Consider the following 19,009-nt stretch of genomic DNA (forward strand, 5'->3'; position numbering starts at 1 on the left):
CAAAGCATTTCAGAGAAAAATTTCTTCCTTCTTTTTCCCCTTAAACCTTCTGCAGTAAACATTTTTATTTAGTTTATCTTTCCAATGTATCCTTTACTTTTCTGTGTGTGTATGTGTATGTGTGTCTACATACATATGTATATTTATATTCTTCCTGTTTTTTTTTTTTTAAATAAACTCGTTTACTTTTTTTTTTTTTTTAATTTTATTTATTTATTTATGGCTGTGTTGGGTCTTTGTTTCTGTGTCAGGGCTTTCTCTAGTTGCGGCAAGTGGGGGCCACTCTTCATCGCGGTGCACAGGCCTCTCACTATCGCGGCCTCTGCTGTTGCGGAGCACAGGCTCCAGACGCGCAGGCTCAGCAATTGTGGCTCGCGGGCCTAGTCGCTCCACGGCATGTGGGATCTTCCCAGACCAGGGCTCGAACCCATGTTCCCTGCATTGGCAGGCAGTTTCTCAACCACTGCGCCACCAGGGAAGCCCCCTTCCTGCTTCTTTAAAGGCAGCATACTGTATATACTGAACTGTTCTTTGGTTTTCACTTAAAAACATATCCTGGAGTTCACTCTATACTGTGTATCAATTTCACTCTCATTTGTTAGTATGTGGCATAGTATTCTATTGTGCAGGTTTAGGATAGTGTATTCATCCAGTCCCTTTACTGATGGATGTTTGGGTTGTTTTTAATCTTGGAAATCTTTTCTCTTTTTAGTCTTTAACCCTTGGGAATCAGTTTTATAATATTTTGGCCAAATGTATCTTTCTAAGTAGGATTTAAGTATCAAAAAATAAAGGCATATGTAATTTTACCATATATTGCCAAATTCCCCTCTGTTTTGCATTTATAAGAAATATATGAGAGTCCTATTTCTCCATAGCTTCATTAACAGTGTATTAATAAGTTTAGATGTTTGCCTGTCTGTTAAAGAGATAGATAGTGGACCTTTTTCAAGTGAGAGCTTTTTCAGTTAGCTCTGTATCCTAGGATAGTTTAAACTTTCATTTCTCTCAATATGAGTGAGATATTTTATCTTTTTCTACATTGATGGTCATTTTAATTTATTTTGCTGGGTCATTCTGTCTATATTTCTTTGTCTATTTTCCTGCCAAGCTGTTAGGTTTTCTTTTTTTTTCTTGATTGTTTTGGAGCTGGTCATATATTTATTATTATCCCCTTGTCCGTGATATGTTGCAAATAATTTCCCCAATTAAGTCACATACTAACAATTGAAGTTTTAAATTCCAAATGATTTTAAAGTGGTTTATGGTATTTCATTCTTTATGATGACATTGTCTTTGGTCAAACAGTAAGTTATTAAAATTAAACAGTAGGTTTTCCTTTTTTAATCAACTTTGTAATTTAGTATAGTTTTAGATTTACAGATATATGAACATAGTACATAAAGTTCCTTATACGTCATGTACATTTTTCCCTATTTGCATCTTGCATTAATATGATACATTTGTTGCCAATAATGAACCAATATTGGTACATCATTATTAACTAAAGTCCATACTTTGTTCACATTCCCTTAGTTTTTCCCTGGTGTTCTTTTTCTGTTCCAGGATCCCATCCAGGACACCACATTGCATTTAGTTGTCATGTCTCTTCAGGCTCCTTTTGGCTGTGACAGTGTCTCAGACTTTTCTCGTTTTCAATGACCTTCACAGTTTTGAGGTGTACTCGTCAAATATTCTGTAGAATGTCCCTCAATTATGGCTTTCCTGATGTTTTTCTCATAATTAGACTGGGGTAGTGCATTTTTGGGAGGAAGACAGTAGGAGTAAAATGCTTTTTTCATCACATTATATGAAGGGTACATTGCCTACCCACATGACTTATCATTCTTGATGTTAACCTTGATTGCCTGGCTTGAAGTCATATTTGTCAACTTGCTCTACTGTGAAGTTTTTCTTTCTATTCTCCCTTTTTATACTGTACTCTTTAGAAGAAAGGCACTATGTGCAGCCCACTCAAGAATTGGGGGATTTTGCTCCACTTCCTTAAGGGTAAATGAATTATTTGGAATTCTTCTGTATGAGAAATAGGTCTCATTTATTTATTCATCAATTTATTTATACATTATTTGTATATTTATATCAGTTTGGGCTCAGAGATATTTACTTTATATTTTGCATTATAGACTCAGTACTACTTCATTTACTTTGTTGCTCAAATTGGCCTTGCTTTGATTATTAAGAGCTTTTTTGATTGATCCCTGTATCCCTTTGATATAACCCTATTGATTTTGCTTTGTTTTTAGCTTTTCTTACTTTCTGGCATTACAAGATGCTCTAAGCTCATCTCTTCTTGTACTTTTCCTGTGTCAGTCCCAGAATCAACCATTTTTCCAGGGAAATTTTCTTTTAATGTTATAGAAATATCACAAAAGAAAAATCTGTATCAATCAGGGTCCTATTAGGCATACTCAAAATAGGATAATTTGAGGAGGGCTTAATAAAAAACTGTTACAAATATGGGGTGCCATAAAAGCCCAGTGTGTATAGATCTAGTAACCATGAATCTATTATCACCCATAGAACTGAAGGGAATTGGGAGGGAACAATTATTAGATCCCAGGAGAGAGTCATGTACTTGAGACATTCTTGAGAGGCTTAATGACCTTCAGTGGAAGGATACAACCTTCCTGAATCCAGCCTCAGAAAGGAGGACATTTACACTCTTTTGCCTCCTTCCAATCATTTGTGGGAAGCCAGAAGTCAGAGGAGGTCTTTGATACCTATCAGTATAACCAGTCGCCCTCCCAAGAAAAAAAGCAGCGTAGAGATGGATAGAGAAGGGTTCTACTGAGACAAGCCAAAGATATCCAGCAGGATATCATTGGATATATTTTCCTTTTGGAAAAAAATGTAATCCTACCATTATTATGATAGAACTTCACTACTAATGATTCTATAAATACAGAGGAATTCACATAATTTAACCTTTTATTTTAAATAAAGTAGTCAACAGTGGATTTGACTGAGTACCTAAATGGCTAGCTAAATTGCTAGAAGGATGCTAAAACCATTAAATGAAACACAGAAAAATGGAGAAAATTATACCTAAAGGAACCTGTCTCACAGTGAGTGCCATTTGTGTTGGGAGGAATAATTTGAAAAGTACTTAGTGTTTAAAGAAGGAGGAATGGGAATTGGAAAGGCACACTAGAGGCATGCCTTAATAACAATCAACATGCTGTTAACAGGTTTTGAAGGGGTGTGGATCTTGTTCACCTCAGGGATGGTATTCCAAATATTTAATGACATGCTTGGCCTAGGCACAAGCCAGCCAGAATGTACCTTTGAATAAATGAGCCAGAAGCAATAAGTATGAATACAGTATTTATAATTGATCTACATTTCTATTTAGATATGATTGCCCTAGGACTCAGACATTTGTCTCCTAGAGATCTTACTCAGTCTCATGGCTTTAAATACCAATGATATGTTGTAACACTTAAATTTAAGTTTCTAGTATAGACATCAGACTTAAATATTAAGACCTTCAGACTTAAATATCCAAGCCGTTTCCCCATCATATGCATTTAAATATCTAAAGACATCTCAAGATTTACATGTTTAAAATGTAATTTTTCCCAGACAAAAAACTGCTCTTTTGAAGTCTTTCATATCTTAGCTACATACAATCTATTCTTGTAGTTGTTCAAGTTAAAAATTATCATCTTTATTGTTTATACATTACATACAATGAAATGCACCCATTTTAAGTGTACGGTTTGACAAATTTTAACAAATCACAACAATCAAGATATAGATTTCCATTACCTCAAATAAAGCTTCCTTTTGCTGTTTCACCCCTGCCCTAGGCAACCGCTCATTTGTTTTTTTAATTTTTTTTCTAAAGTCGTATGTTAATGGAATCATACTATATGATGTATGTAATAGTATATACTATTTTGTGTCTGGCTACTGGCTTTTTCTGTTCAGCACAATGTTGCTGAGACTCATCCAAAACGTCAAATGATACTGATAAATTGAATCTTGTTGAATATATCTGTAGTTTTTTGGTTTCTTTTATTTTGTTTTATTGCTAAGTAGTATTCCATTGTGTGGATATACCAAAATTTGTTTATCCATTCACCTGTTGAAGGGTATTTGAATTGTTTTCAGTTTGGGGACCACTATAAATAAAGCTGTTAGGAACATTCATGTAAGAAGTGTTTGTATAGACATATATTTTCATTTCTTTTCATTAATTTCCTAGGTGTAAAATTTCTGGATCATATGAAAAATGTATGTGTAACTTTATATGAAACTGCTAAACTATTTTAAAACATGGTTGTATATTTTTCATTCCTACCAGTAATGCATGAGAATTCTAGTTACTCTACATCCTCACCAGCACTTGATATTGTCAACTTTTTAATTTTAGTGATTGAATGGAGGTTATCTCATGGTTTCAGTGCTCATTTTCCTGATGAATGATAATGTTACATATCTTTTCATGGACTTATTGGCCATTCATACATCTTCTTCTGTTAACTATATGTTCAAATCTTTTCTGTACTTTTAGAAATTGGATTATCTTTTTATTGACTTGTAAGAAGCTTTTATGTATTCTGAATGCAAAACCTTTGTCAGTTGTATTTATTGCAAACATTTTCTCCCAATCTGTGACTTTCCTTTTCTTTTACTTAACACTATTTTTAAAAATACAAATTTTCAAAGTTTCAAAGTTCACTTTCTCATCCTTTTTCTTTTATGATCCATGTTTCTTGTGCTCTATCTAAGAAATATTTGCACCAAAGTAGGGGAGATTTTCTCAGATTTTCTTCAGTTTTATAGTTTTAACTTTTACTTTTGGTCTAGGATTCATTTTGAGTTAACTTTTGTAGATGACTTGTGGTGAGAATTAAATTTATTTACTTTTTAAATATGCATATTTAGCACTACCTGTTGAAATGACTCTTTTCCTCATAAATTACTTTAGAACCTTTGTGGAAACTGACCGTTTATGTGTGAGTTTATTTCTAAACTCTCTATTCTGTCCCATCATATGTCTATTCTTATGCCAATATTACACTGTCTTGATTATTCTCACTTTATAGGAAATATTAAAATCAGGTAGAGTAATTATTTCTAATTCATTCTTCTTTATCAAAATTGCTTGGCTACTCTAGATTCTTCACATTTCCAAATAAATTTTAGAATCAGCTTGCCAATTTCTAAAAAAAAAAATCTTATTGGTATTTTGATTGGTATTGTGTAGAATCTATAGATCAATTTGAGGAGAATTTACATCTTAACAATATTGATCTTTCAATACATGACCATAAAATATATCTCTATTTTGATCTTCTTTAGTATATCTCAGCAATATTTTCATTGTCAATATACAAGTATTGCACATATATGTTAAATCTGTCCATATATACTTCATATTTTTGATACTCATGTAAGTATTGGGTTTTTTAAATTTCCAATTGGACATTGCCATACATATATATAATTTTTATCTTGGGTTTAAAAAATATGCAGATTTAAAACACATGGCAGAATAATAATTCAAAATTTAGGAGTAAAGGTGTTCACATTAGCATAATGAGAGAAAGATGCTATTGACAACTTCTATGTAGCACCAATAATATAGGTTTTCAACTCTATTCCTAGAGAAGAGACTCTAAAGAATCTTTTTACAAAAAGATTAAAATTAGATTAAATTTAATGAATTGAAAAGATATAGACAAATTATGTTTATGGCAAGTTTATAATATATGAGAATTTATTTTAATATTATGGTAATATTAAAAAGTCAAGAAAAATGTGTACATTAAATATAACCACTTATTATATTAAAAAATTCAGTGCTTAGACAAAACCAGAAGTAAATACACCAATTAGTTATTGAAGTAACAAGGAAATAGGAATGATTTTTAAAATACCTTTTAATAAAAATACCTTTTAATAAAACACTAATAAGTTTTAGTGTTATCCATTTGTAATAAAACATGCACATATTCAGCACATGTTGGAAATATATTATGAAGTTATTAATTCTAAAATTTTAGTCTATAGAATGTTAATTTTATCATTTTGTATCAAGTCCTTTGGTGATCTTCGTTTAATATATTTAAAATCAAGTTTAAAAAATATTAACTATTAAGTCAGTACTTTTTCAGGACCAATTGTTGATATTGAGCCCATTGGTTTTTGTACCATGAGGGTATCCGGTATTGAAAGAGCTTCAAAGTAACTTGCCATTAGATGTGTTGATCACAAAGGGCTTTTTATCAGTCATTTAGGTAACTTTTTATACCCTGCATTCTCAGTACTCTTAATGTGGTGGCACTAGTTAACCTGTGACTCCAGGGCCAACTTATTCTTTAGGCACAGTAGGCACAGGATACTTTTTGGAGCCCATGGAAATGCTTTAATTTTAATTTCTTTTAAAATCAGAATTTAAAAAAACAAAAAAAAATCATATTATTTTTTTAATTAAAATTTTTTAATAGAGGTAGGGGCCCATGAAAGTCATAATAGGGTCCTATGTGGCCTCTTAGTGTGTGACTCTTTCACACTAACAATAACAATTCTGTGATGACTTTAGGTAAAACATCTGAGAAAAACAGTAACTTGTGAATCTCATGAAGGATCCCAAGAAAATCAAAGTGCTAAAGTGAAATGTTTCAGCCCAACAGAATATAACAGTTTAAAGTATGCTTTATACAATGACCAACATCCATCTTGTTTTTAATCCATCTGTTGTTTTTAAATAACAGCAATATTAACTCATCTATACATAGTAAGCTCATCAGTTTACAGAGCAGGGACTTTCCCACCTTAGTCACCAGTTGCTTGGGTCTCTTTAGCCTATTCCAGGAAAACAACAGTTTAAACAAAACTTTGCATGACAAGAACTGAAGCTCTTTATTGATAATTTCATTAGATAATTTATCATTTCATTATACTATAAAATACAATACTTGCCTTTTTTGTGCCATAGGTTTTCTTTCAAGTATTATTGATTATCCCAGATGTTTTTAATTAATTGCCTTGGTATTTTAAAAATAATGGTCATGGTAACTGAAGACTGAAGACAACTCAGCATTTAAATAATCAAATGACTTTTCCTTTTTTTCTTCAGTATTTTGGTAGTGAAATATTTTAATGGTAATGAAAGATTCTTAATCTTTTTTGGATCTGATTGAAGCTTTGGAACCTCTTCCTAAGAAAAAAGTAATTACACACACATGTACATGATAATGGTAATTTCAGTGTTTTTTCAGTAATGAAGTATTTTACACTATTGGGTAAACTTTGCATACCATACATGGTCCCAGAATAACTGTAGTAATTTTGCTTTCTTTGTCTGATATGTATAGGCATACTTAACAGAATACCTATTATACCTATTTTACTTTACATTTCCATTCTCATGTTTTCCTTCATTATTCTTTTTTTTTTCTTCTTAATCCAGGTCCACAAATGTGTATTATTTAAAGTTATTGTAAAGGGATTTAGGGAAATTTACTTTGAAGTCTCCTTTTTTTTTTTCTTTCCTTTATTTTTTATTGTTTTCTTCCTATTTTTTTTGTTCTTTTCTTCTGTCTTCTCCCACCCTCCAATTTAATTATTACACATACACATGCATATTCACATGAGTGATCATATTGAGGGTCTTGTTTGTTTGCGTGTCTGTTTTTGCAGGGGATCTTTTCTTTAATCCTGGGCAGGATTTGCTAACTCTCTATTGATTGCTTTACAGTCTGCAAAGCGATACAATTTGTTCCTGAGGCGGCGTCTTATGGTAACCAGTGCTGAATGCTGCTGCTTATGCTTTGGATGCATTGCTAGTGCTGCAGTGCTAGCCCGAGGCATTTTTGTTGCAATGAATACTATTGATTTGGGGGCCTTTGTCACTGATTCCTATTCCCCAGGCAACTGGGGTTTTAGAATGGTGATTCTTAATCTTTTTTGGGTCTGATTCAAGCTTTGGAAACTTTTCCTAAAAAAATGTAATTACATACACACATAAATACACTCACACGCACATACACATATACACACATGCAGTTTACATACAGTTTCAGAAGTTTACGAATCCCCATCAAGAATCCAAGTTTATAAACCTCAGAAAAACGACCTCATTCAATAGCCACCCAGATATTTGCCTCACTATAAACAGGCATTTCCAAGAACAAATCAAACACAAATACAAATATAAATACAAACCTTACACACACTGCAAAAAATGATCTTAATGTCATGTCTTGAGCAAAACAAAAGAATGATGTGTTTTAATAGTGTTCAATTATATGGAACAAAATTATCAGGTTTTTCTGCCCCAGTTGGCTTCAACAAGTTTTTGTTAACAGTCCTAAGACATGTACCTCATGGTGATTTACAAGGCTACCAGTGATTTCTCTGTATTTAAAAATTTTTTACAGTTTATAGTTAGGGCATGACATAATGATAGAAATTTGGGTTTTTCTAGGTAGCCAAAGGCTACCTTGGCTACCTTTCAGGAGAAGGGAATTACATATACCCATTTTGACTGAACATTCAGAAAATAATTAGATTCAATATTCTAGTTACTTTGTTTGTTCCCTAATAGACAAAAACTCTTGAGTGTGATTTTTGTTGATTTCTATGTGCACATCTTCTATCACCAGAACTTCTCTCTGTGGACCTAAATTTAGCTTGTTCAAACAATATGACCGCTTATAAATATATACTTTTTAAAAAAACCCTCTACCAGACAGAATATGACTGTCCCAGATTTAGAGCAAAAACATTATTGTTTTTTCCCTCTAATTTTTTGCTTTGATTGTATTTAATCTAATTAGTAGTTTTTTTCCTTCCCCAGTTGGCTCCACAAATTTTGGTGAATTTCATAAGATATGCTAATACTGTGATGATTTACAAGAGCTCAAATAATTTTTTTTGTTTTGTTCACCTTTTTTTAGTGATTTATAATCAAGATATAACATGATAACAGTTTGAATTTTTTCAGGAATTTTTTTTGTTTGTTTTGTTTTACTTTCTTTTAGCAAAAGAGAGATGATTATGTATCCTTTGACTGGGGTGTAGAGAACTCAAACATATCATTTGAATTACTGTATTTTGATGTGTAATCTCTAGACTCCCTGAATATTTTTTGTTTCTTCATTCTTTTTTCCACTCATTTCCTCCTGTGCACTGGGAGCTAGTTCTTTCTGAGACACATCAGTTATGCATTCATATAGATAAAATACAGTGATTCTGTTCATAGACCACAGATCAAACATGAGATTTTTGTCTTATTCTTACTTGACTGATCTACAACCAATCCTTTTTATGGGTGATCTGCCTGGCATGACTTGAATGAAAAACAGCATAGAGTACCATAAAAGAAACTCATAAACTAATATAAATACCAGTTATGAAAATTAAAAACCCAGTTCCCCATTCACAGGTTAGCTAAAGCAGTTGGAAAGTTGCCTATGTTATAAATTTGCATCACAGGGTTAGAGAGATCACTGACATGCACTGCATCATCTATTTACATCACTCTAGGTATTATATGTGGCCTATTCCAAATATTAACTATTACATATTATATATAAACTATAAAGAAGGCCAAATCAGTCAAACATGAAATCTCTTCTTTCTGAAGCTCTCTAGTGTTTTTGCAGTTTTGAAAGGGGAGGAATTAATGAACTACACATGTGAAAGCTGAATTTGTAAGTTTGACGATTATACTGAGAGAATTGATAACACAGATTTAAACAGCGGATTGCTTTTAGCTCACTTAGGAAGTTGATGTTGAAAGGAAATTTGCATGAGAGTTTACTTGTAGTGAAGTCAGCTGGCAAGCTAACTTGCTTTCTAATTTTTAACTGCATCTTGATTTCATTTTAACCCTTCAAAAGTTGAATTAGAAAGTAGCAATTTTATGAAAACATAAGCATTTATCATAAGTTTATGTTCTTGCAGTGAGATTCATTAATTGGTCTATAATTAATCATACCCCCAAAGTAGTGTGTGACCATGAATTATTTGTTGGAGTAATTGGTACGTTGTTTAATGAAGATAACAAGCCTCTCTGAATACGTATTTTGGATCAATGTATACATGTATTTATTTTGTGTTTTGGTATAATTGTAGCATTTTTATTGTGTGTGCATGCAGTAAATATGCTTAGCTTCATCTTGAGTCTTTATTGTTTAATATGTAACTTCTTTATGGCATTTCACTTTCTAAAATAAGCATGATCTTCTGTTGATGAAAACTCTGGTTGTCTTCATCTGTCATTTCAGGACTGAAAAAAATTAGATGACCAGTGACCAAATTTTAGCTAATTTTAATCAAATTCAGTGACCAAATTTTAGCTAATCCCTTTCATGTTTTTGCCGTCTGAAAATAAAACTATAATTTAAAGTTGTGTCATTCATGTCTCCTGCAGTTTAAAAAAGATGAACAAAGCAAAGATTCTATCTTCTTCCGAGATGGGATTAGGCAAATTGATTTTGTGCTTTCCTATGTTGATGACATAAAGAAAGAAGCTGAACTGAAGGCAGTAAGTACTTATGTAAGAGAGATGGGAATAATAAAAAGAAGCACGTTCTATACTTTGACAGGGGTGTTTCCTCTGAATTATGTTGTAAAAGTTAGCAGCCCCAGAGTGTTACTGAAAGCTGAAACTGAGTGAAAAGACTACAAAATACGCAGCCTAAGAATGGATGTGTAAAGTCAATTTTATTTTTTGGGTATTTTGGACAGTGACTTCTTTTTCTTCTCCCAAGTGACTGATATATTTTTTATATAGCTCACCTTTGATATTAAATGTGACCTCCAGAATTTGAGGTGTATGTCTGAATATAATATTTATCTTTTGTGTTTACTTTTCATTTCAACTTTCATTAATCCATTTTATCTGAATAGCCTTGATATTATGTTCTTTCTGACCTTATCACTTTCTGAACTTACATTATTTATTCATTTTTTTTACTTGTTTACTGTCTCCAACACCATAAATTAAGTTCACAAAACCAAGGACTTTGTCTTGTTCATTACTGTATACTCAAATGCTTAGAACAGCAGTTAGAGCATAATGGATACTTAATAAATATTAGATATTGGAAATAATGAATTAATATATTAATTCAGATGGGTAAGCATATAAACACACATTTGCTAACATACTTACATAGGAAATAAATGTCACATAAAGTAAAAAACTGTAGCTATTATCCCCATAAGGCCCTGTACATAGCCATTTCTGTCCATTTCTTCCACCCTTTGCCTGGAAACTCTTCCACCAGGCCTCTAAAATTCATTCACTATCATCACCATATTCAGCTCTTCTCTGAATGTCCCCTTCAAGCCTAGCTCCTCGGGTGGGTCTGGTGCCTTCCACAGCAGACCTCTCAAGCGGTGGTGGTTTTTCCCTTACACTTTTTCTGGAGATGGATGAATGCCTGCTCTCCTTTTATCTTTTTGTTGATTACAGCCTATCCTCCCTCGCTCAGCCTTGAAGCTCCTGAGTTTTAAATCTCATTGGAGTTATCGCTACCCTGCATTGTTGCTGTCATTAATCTGTCCCTGGTCTTCTGTTCTATTTCTCAACAATTTTAGCTCCTGGATCACTATCACTCTCTCCACAAATACTCCCTTTTTAAGTATTGTCTCAATGGTTATCTAGATGATTATTTTGGCATCCTAGCCTCTCTGTTCCTTGAACTCCCTTTTGCAAGTATCTTAGTCTCTAACTCAGCCATTCACTCCCCTAGAGCTTGTCATTACTAACAACTACAACTCTTTATAATCTCATTCAAAGTATCCAACTGTCTGACCAATCCCTCGAATATGTCTGACAAATACTCTTCTTCCTTCAACTGCACCAGGACCAGATAAGATACAATTATCTTAACTACCTTTTTACTGCTTCTCCTTATCTTTATGCTCTTATTTATGCTTATTCAGTTTAAATCTCATATCAAATTATACTCTATTGCATGTGCCATCAAATCCCTTGCCCATCTCTCAATTGTACTTAACTTTGAAAAACAATTTTAGTTAAACCCAACTCTCCACCTGCTAATGCTAGAACCATGCAGAAAGACAGACATACAATTCACTTACTGGTTTTATCTCGTATTTGTGCTGATAGACCTCAACTCGGTCCTTAATGCTATCTGGCAGTCATACTTTACTTCCTTAATTTATTCAGTTTCCCACTCTCCTGGGTGACTGTTTTATAACTTTTTCCCTCTCACACCTTCTATGTATCCTCCCCATTTTCCAGCTTAGCTGACCACTTTTCTAAGTCACTGAGAAAACTGAAGCAAGTAGAAGAGAAATTCTTAATTTTCATTACCACATTTGTCCATCTACCAGCATCTTCCACCTGTATAATCTACCTTTCTTCCTTTTACCATAGATGAACTATTTATCCTTCTATCTAAAGCCAACACATTTGCTTGTGTTCTGGATCCCTTTCTTCTTGCCTAACATTTAGGAGTCAACAAGACTACCCCCAGGTTTGCTGACTCACTTAAAAGGACTCACAGGACACAGCATGTAGCCGTACTCAATGGCTATGTTTTATTGCAATGAAATAATAAAAGCAAAATCAGCAAAAGGAAAAGATGCATGGGGCAAAGTCCAGAGAAAACCAGGAGCAAGCTTATAAGAGTTCTCTCCCAGTGGAGTCACACAGGATGCAGTTAATTCCTCCAGTAACAATGTATGACATCACATTGGAAGTACTGTCTACTAAGGAAGCTCATTAAAGACTCAGTACTGCAGGATCTTATTGGGGGCTGGTCCTGTAACCTTCTGCCTATCTCATACCAACATTTCGTAGTCCCGGAAGAAAGCAGATGTTCAGTATGAACTACATAGTTTGTACAGACAGTTGAGGTAAAGTGAGCCACTCTTAGTAGTTCTGGGAATGGTGGGAACCCTCACAAAAACCAAGTTCCCAGACACCAGAACCAACCTTGCAGGCGGGCCTTTCTAAAGATAGCAGTTTCAAGCCTGTTATATTAACTCTTTTCTGCATACCTACCTAGGGGTATTGCTTTTACAATTCTTTCCTCTCTCTTAAAATTGCATTTTGTGTTGTTCTTTACCGGATCATTTCTTTCAACAAATAAATGTGCTGTTAATTCTTCCGTATTAAAAATGAATTAAAAAGCAAGCACGAAAACCTCCTTTTAATCTCAATTTCCCTGCCAGCTAATGTCGATTTCTCAATTTCCTTTTTGCCCAGTTTTCTCTTAAACCCATTCCTATCAGGCCTTAACGTCACCCACTCTGCTTATCTTCAGATAAATGAATCTAATGATCAAGTTTCAACCCTCATCTTGCTTGACCTGTTAGCAGCATTTGCCACTGCTTACCATTCCCTTCTCTACAGTTTATGTTCTTCACTCAGCTTCCAGGTCTCCACATTCTCTTAGTTTTCTTCTTATTTCACTAGCCACGCCTTCTCAATCTTTTCTTCTCCCTGATTTCTTGTTATTGTAGTGCCTCAGGTTCAGTCCTTAATCCTCTACTTTTCTCAGCCTACATTGATTTCTTTGGTGATGCATCCTGTCTCACAGTTTTAAAATTTAAAACCATGTTTGTGCTAATTCCAACATTTACCTTTCCAGTTTGTACTTCTTTCCCATGTGACTATTCTGCATCTCTACTTGGAAGTCTTACAGAATCTCAGACTCAGCAGGTCTAAAATGAACTCCTGGACTTCCCCTGAAAGCCTGATTCATCTACAAGTCTTCCCCAACTACAATTATTTATCATACATTTCAGTAGTTGCAAAGGATATAATTTATAATATTTTGTAAATGGTCCAGTTTTTAGCCTATATCCCTAGAAGGTAAATACCATGGAAATTTGACACTCACCATCATTTATTTTAAAAAATGAATTATATGAAGAAACTCTTTTTTAGCACTTCGAATTTTACATCATTTATTTTTCTCCACCTAGAATTTTCCTTCCACTCTCTCCACATAATTTTTTCCTCATTTAAGTGTTTTGTCTTTGGGAGTCTTTTGTTGTTTGTTCAGTCTTAAGTTTGCTACAACAAATGTGTATATACCTTGAAATGTTTTTATTTTCACCAGAACAGTCTAAGCCTTAAACTTTTTCTTTTGTTTTGAGGGTTTTGTTTTTTTTTTTACAATTGTACAAGTGTATAATTGATAAAACATCATGAATATACTACAATATTTGACAGGTAGTTATCAAACATCAAAAGTAAAGTCATCCTAAATGCATCAATTAATGAAATGAACACAGGGGCTTTAAACAATATTTTCCACATCTTACTCCTCCGCCATCTAGTGGGAAGCAGACACATAGCACAGGGAGATCAGCTCGGTGCTTTGTGACCACCTAGAGGGGTGGGATAGGGAGGGTGGGAGGGAGACGCAAGAGGGAGGAGATATGGGGATAGATGTATATGTATAGCTGATTCACTTTGTTATAAAGCAGAAAGTAACACACCATTGTAAAGCAATTATAGTCCAATAAATATGTTAAAAAAACCCAAAAAACAATATTTTCCTTATTTGTAGATGAATGAGAATTATTCCTATAATGAGATGGTTCAGCTTCAAGTATATTCTATTTTTATATATGTTTGTATAAATTAAGCTTGTTCAGATAAATAAGTAGATTGGAATAGAAAAGGTACTGTTTTAGCAGTTTGAATCTTTTTTGAGCTCCTGAATTATAGCCCCAAATTACAAAGTGATTTATCATAAAAGTAATGTTTAATGGTCTGTCACCTAATAATCCTCTTAGCTCAGCCTTCAGTTTTACTGAACTCAGAGAATTGGTGTCCACATGACTTGCAAAAGCATTTGTTACTACAGTGAGAAGATTTACTTTTTTTAATACTGATAACAATATTTTGAATGTCCCTCTCTGCCCCTTGTTGTTTTGTTTTGTTTTTGCTTTCCTGGATGTTCACAGCCTGCCTTTTCTTTGGTAACCTAGGAGAAGGGCAATTGTGAAAGGGTATCAGAGAGTGAAAATTATTCATAGACATATTCTCACATGTAGTAAACTTTGGAAATGGAGAAAAAGAACCCATTAAAATTATATTTTATTCCTTGTAAAGTTTGAAGATCTCTCAAGGTGGACATATCCATTTGAAGATGTGTCCTGTAATATCCTAGTGAAACCTTTTAAAATTTCAGTTACTATTTTTCACACTTAAGTCATATTTTTTTACATTTAAGTCACATTTACAGTTTTTCACACTTACATGAGTTAAATCATACTTGAATTATAGTTAAATCACTGTTACAATTTTTTCACTCTTAAATCATAAAGCCAAAAGATTTTTCGACAATTAATCATTGTTTTAAAGCCCACAGTAATGATTATTTGCATTTAATTGAATTAAATTTAATTTTACTTTTTCTAAGTGAAATTATTCTTCATGATTAAAAAGTCATGATGATATTTTGGCTTAAAATTGCATTAAATATGTCCTTTATTTGAAGAATACTGATATCTTTGTAGTACTGAATCTTCCTGACTAGGAGTATAATATGTCTCTCTGTTTATCAAATTTTTTATGTTAATTAATAAAGTTTTCTGCATTTTTTTCAGATAGAGGTCCTGCATATTTCCTGGAGATTATTCCTAGATATATTGGATTTTTATAGTTATACTGTGATTTATAATATAGGTGAAAAGCATGCCATGGCGCTCAGATGGGGGTAATACATAGAGTACTTTTACATACAACCAAGGGACCATCTGGAGGCACAGTCATTGTGTAACAAGTCTGTTTATCGCTGGGCAAATAAAAGGGTTTTACATAATTCTACTAATTTGTTTTTCCATAGGAAAGAAGAAAAGAGTTTGAACAAAATCTCAGAAAAATAGGTCTTGAGTTGGAAATTGAAGATAAAATGGTAAATGTAATTGTTAATCTATATCAGAGTCTTGGTTTTTTAAGTTTTGTTTTCTTCTCCTCTGACCTTTGACTGGCTAGACTTTGTGTTTGGGAGTAAAACAATAGCTTTTTTGGCTACTGACATGTAACTGGGGATGGTAAGGCCTGTGGTCTTCCAGGTAAATAAGTAGGTCGGTGCTCTGAATTTGAGATGATAAGGGATGAGTGGAACACTTTAAAAATAGGCATAAATAGTTCTAGTCAGGATCCAGAGAAAGTAAAGACATGGTTTTTGTTTCATATCTGTGTCATTTTGAAGGCAGCCTATAATCTAGCACCCTAACTAGTTAACCTGGCTATCTTGCAACACAACCTTCTAGTTAAGCCAAGACACTTTGTGCTCGTGAATATGCCAAGTTTTTGTTTTTTGTTTTTTAACCTCCTACCATTTACTGGTTTTCTAGAATTTCCTTCAAAATTACTTTTAAAGACCTATTTCAGATCCCACCCTGTCCATGAAACTCTAATACTCTCTACTTCTAAATTAATAGTCTCTACTTCTTATTTATCCCTGTTTTTTACTGAACTAGTAAATATGAATTATACCACATATTCTATCTGTAACTTAATTATTCTTCTGTGTAATGAACCCTTATTACCTAAAGTTCCTCCTTTAAGTGTAGGTGATACATCAAAACTGGGTAAGAAGAGGGAGTATATCTTATACTTTGTATGTATTTCTCATATACCCTAAACACAGTTCTAAGCTTATAGCTAGTTGCTAAATACTTGAGAGATTTCCCAGAACCACATGTGTTTCTATGGACTTCAGACTAGTGTACATTGACCCTGAAATATATTTTTTAAAATATTCTTTGTCTCTGTCTGCCTCTATGTCTCTCTCTCTCTCTCTCTCTCTCTCACACACACACACACACATATAGTGTACACATATATACATATATATGTAAGTATAATATGTATAACTGTTTTGAGCATTTGCAAAGTTTTGCTGAAATTTTTCAATAAATTGAAAATACTTGATGTCTTTAATTTGAGATTTTGTAAAATTTTCTTTCTTTAATCAACTCAGTAATCTTTCTGTTATTTTGCCTCCATTTTATACAGAACTCGGAAGATGGGAAAACTTATTTTGTCAAGATCCATGCCCCTTGGGAGGTATTAGTTACTTACGCTGAAGTGTTGGGAATCAAAATGCCTATTAAGGAGAGTGATATTCCTCGAGCTGACAAAATCCCTTTTAGCTGTATGCTTGGGCCTCTGAAGCTCCCAAGGAATGTGAAGCATCCTCATGCTGAATATTTCACTGCCCAATTCACCAGACATCGGCAGGAGCTCTTCCTCATTGAAGATGAGTCAAGCTTCTTTCCATCCTCATCAAGAAACAGAATTGTAGGTAGAGAAGACCTTTGGGCACATCCCTTGGAGTAAGGGATGTGTGCCTGTGTGTGCTTTTATATGTGTGTGTGTGCGATACTGTGTCTATAAGGTGTTTCTGTGTAAATTTCGATAAGTGTTCGGTGGTATTGGGCAGGTTTGAAAGGCTACTTGGACCGCTTAACCCTGTTAACCTCCCTACTTCTCCAGCTGTCGTTTAAAAATGAGTGGTTGACAGTGTGGACACAGCAAAGAGAGGCCTCATGCAATATTGGGGAAATGACTTAATTGAGAGCCAGAGGACTTTGGTTTTGTAAGATTTTTGTAAAATGGTTTTATAAACTTATAGTTTGGTTTTATAAATTCAGTGCCTAGCAGAAGGAATATTGGTCATTCCAACTGGAAATGGAATGTTTTAATTTCTTTGTATATGGTGTTGACTGAAAAAAATGCACAACCTAAAAGTTGAGAATTATGTTTTATTCAAGGACATTACTGCGAACTCTGAGGAACTGTTATAACAGGTAAGGGAGGAGCCAGGATATATAGGACTTGTTGCTGGAAAAAATACATATAGTGGGACATTGAAAGATTACTGCTAATCACAAAAACCAGATATCTCAAGTTAATGATTTTAGTGCTTTTCTACGCATGGGAAGATGCAAGCGTCTGGGCTCATTGAAATTATTCCTTTGATATGCCTCTTAACTACGTAGGAGGTGTATCCTGTTTTTCTCCATCCTGAATCCCCTGTTGTGGGGAGGCTACAGTGGCTGATGGCTTGGTGGCAGGCAACATTCCTTGTTTACTGAAATGGCAGGTGCCATATTACTTTGTTCACAATAGATAGCATTTGAGAAACATCTGAACTTTTTCCTTTCATTTAAAACTGTTTTCAATCTTTCCTTTTTTTAAATTTTTGTTTTAATTTTTGTTTTCAGTCTTTTGAATAATAATATTTCCTCTCCATTTGTAGTCCTAGGGTCTTGAAATTTCCCATTAATAACCTCTCTCCTAATCACAGTTTCTGTGCCACTGTCTCTTCCTGTTAAGATAGGAGTAATAGCCACCTCATAAGTTACCCTGAGAATTCAATGAGTTAAGGTATGCATGACTTTGAATAGTTTCTGGAACATACTAAGCGTTCAATAAGTGTGAGATATTATTATTGATCTGACTTCATAGGAAAAAAAATTCAGGTTCTTTGTTGCTCTTACCGCATGTATCTGTTACCTATTTCTGAAGTTACCAGGGTCCTAACAATCACAAGACCCTTCCCCTTGAGACTACTTACTCTCTTTCCCTGAAGAATGAGAGACTTCATTCCCTTTAGGTTCAGCACTCTTAAGTGTCTAAGAAGCATTTTGAAATAATCATTTTTCTAATCCCTAGTTATATTTTTTTTAAAAAATTCACTGACAGGAATATTAAACAAAATGTAGTGCCTAGAATTTACATAAAAATTGTAAATCCACAGACTAAAAATTTCCTTCCTTTTCCTACCTGGATTAAAAAGTAGCAGCAGCAACAACAAATATAAGAGGCAACTTTAAGGGAATGTTGAGCACACGGCATGGAATCAGAAGGCCTGGTTTCAGTTAATAGCTCTACTGTCTAAACAAGATAACCTCTTAAAACAGAGAGAATGGTAGACTGGCATTTTTCGGAAGATCAAATGAAAGAATGTACATGAAGCACTCTGCAAATCGTGAATCCTTCAGATATACTTGTTGCATTAAAAAGTTG

General features: G+C 33.7%; 1 protein-coding gene across 6 annotated transcripts in view; it reads left to right on the forward strand.

Moving 5' to 3' along the window:
- The window catches only part of ANO5 (anoctamin 5), a 100,193-nt gene that overhangs the window by 23,637 nt on the left and 57,547 nt on the right, over window positions 1-19,009 (forward strand). For all 6 annotated transcript variants that reach the window (XM_059931269.1, XM_059931270.1, XM_059931274.1 and 3 more), the window contains 4 exons: window positions 7,730-7,771; window positions 10,409-10,522; window positions 15,816-15,884; window positions 16,994-17,278. In XM_059931269.1, the coding sequence (XP_059787252.1) occupies window positions 7,730-7,771; window positions 10,409-10,522; window positions 15,816-15,884; window positions 16,994-17,278 (510 nt within the window). The remainder of the gene's footprint in view (window positions 1-7,729; window positions 7,772-10,408; window positions 10,523-15,815; window positions 15,885-16,993; window positions 17,279-19,009) is intronic.

This window comes from Balaenoptera ricei, chromosome 8, assembly GCF_028023285.1.
Source record: "Balaenoptera ricei isolate mBalRic1 chromosome 8, mBalRic1.hap2, whole genome shotgun sequence".
Classification (NCBI taxonomy): domain Eukaryota; kingdom Metazoa; phylum Chordata; class Mammalia; order Artiodactyla; family Balaenopteridae; genus Balaenoptera; species Balaenoptera ricei.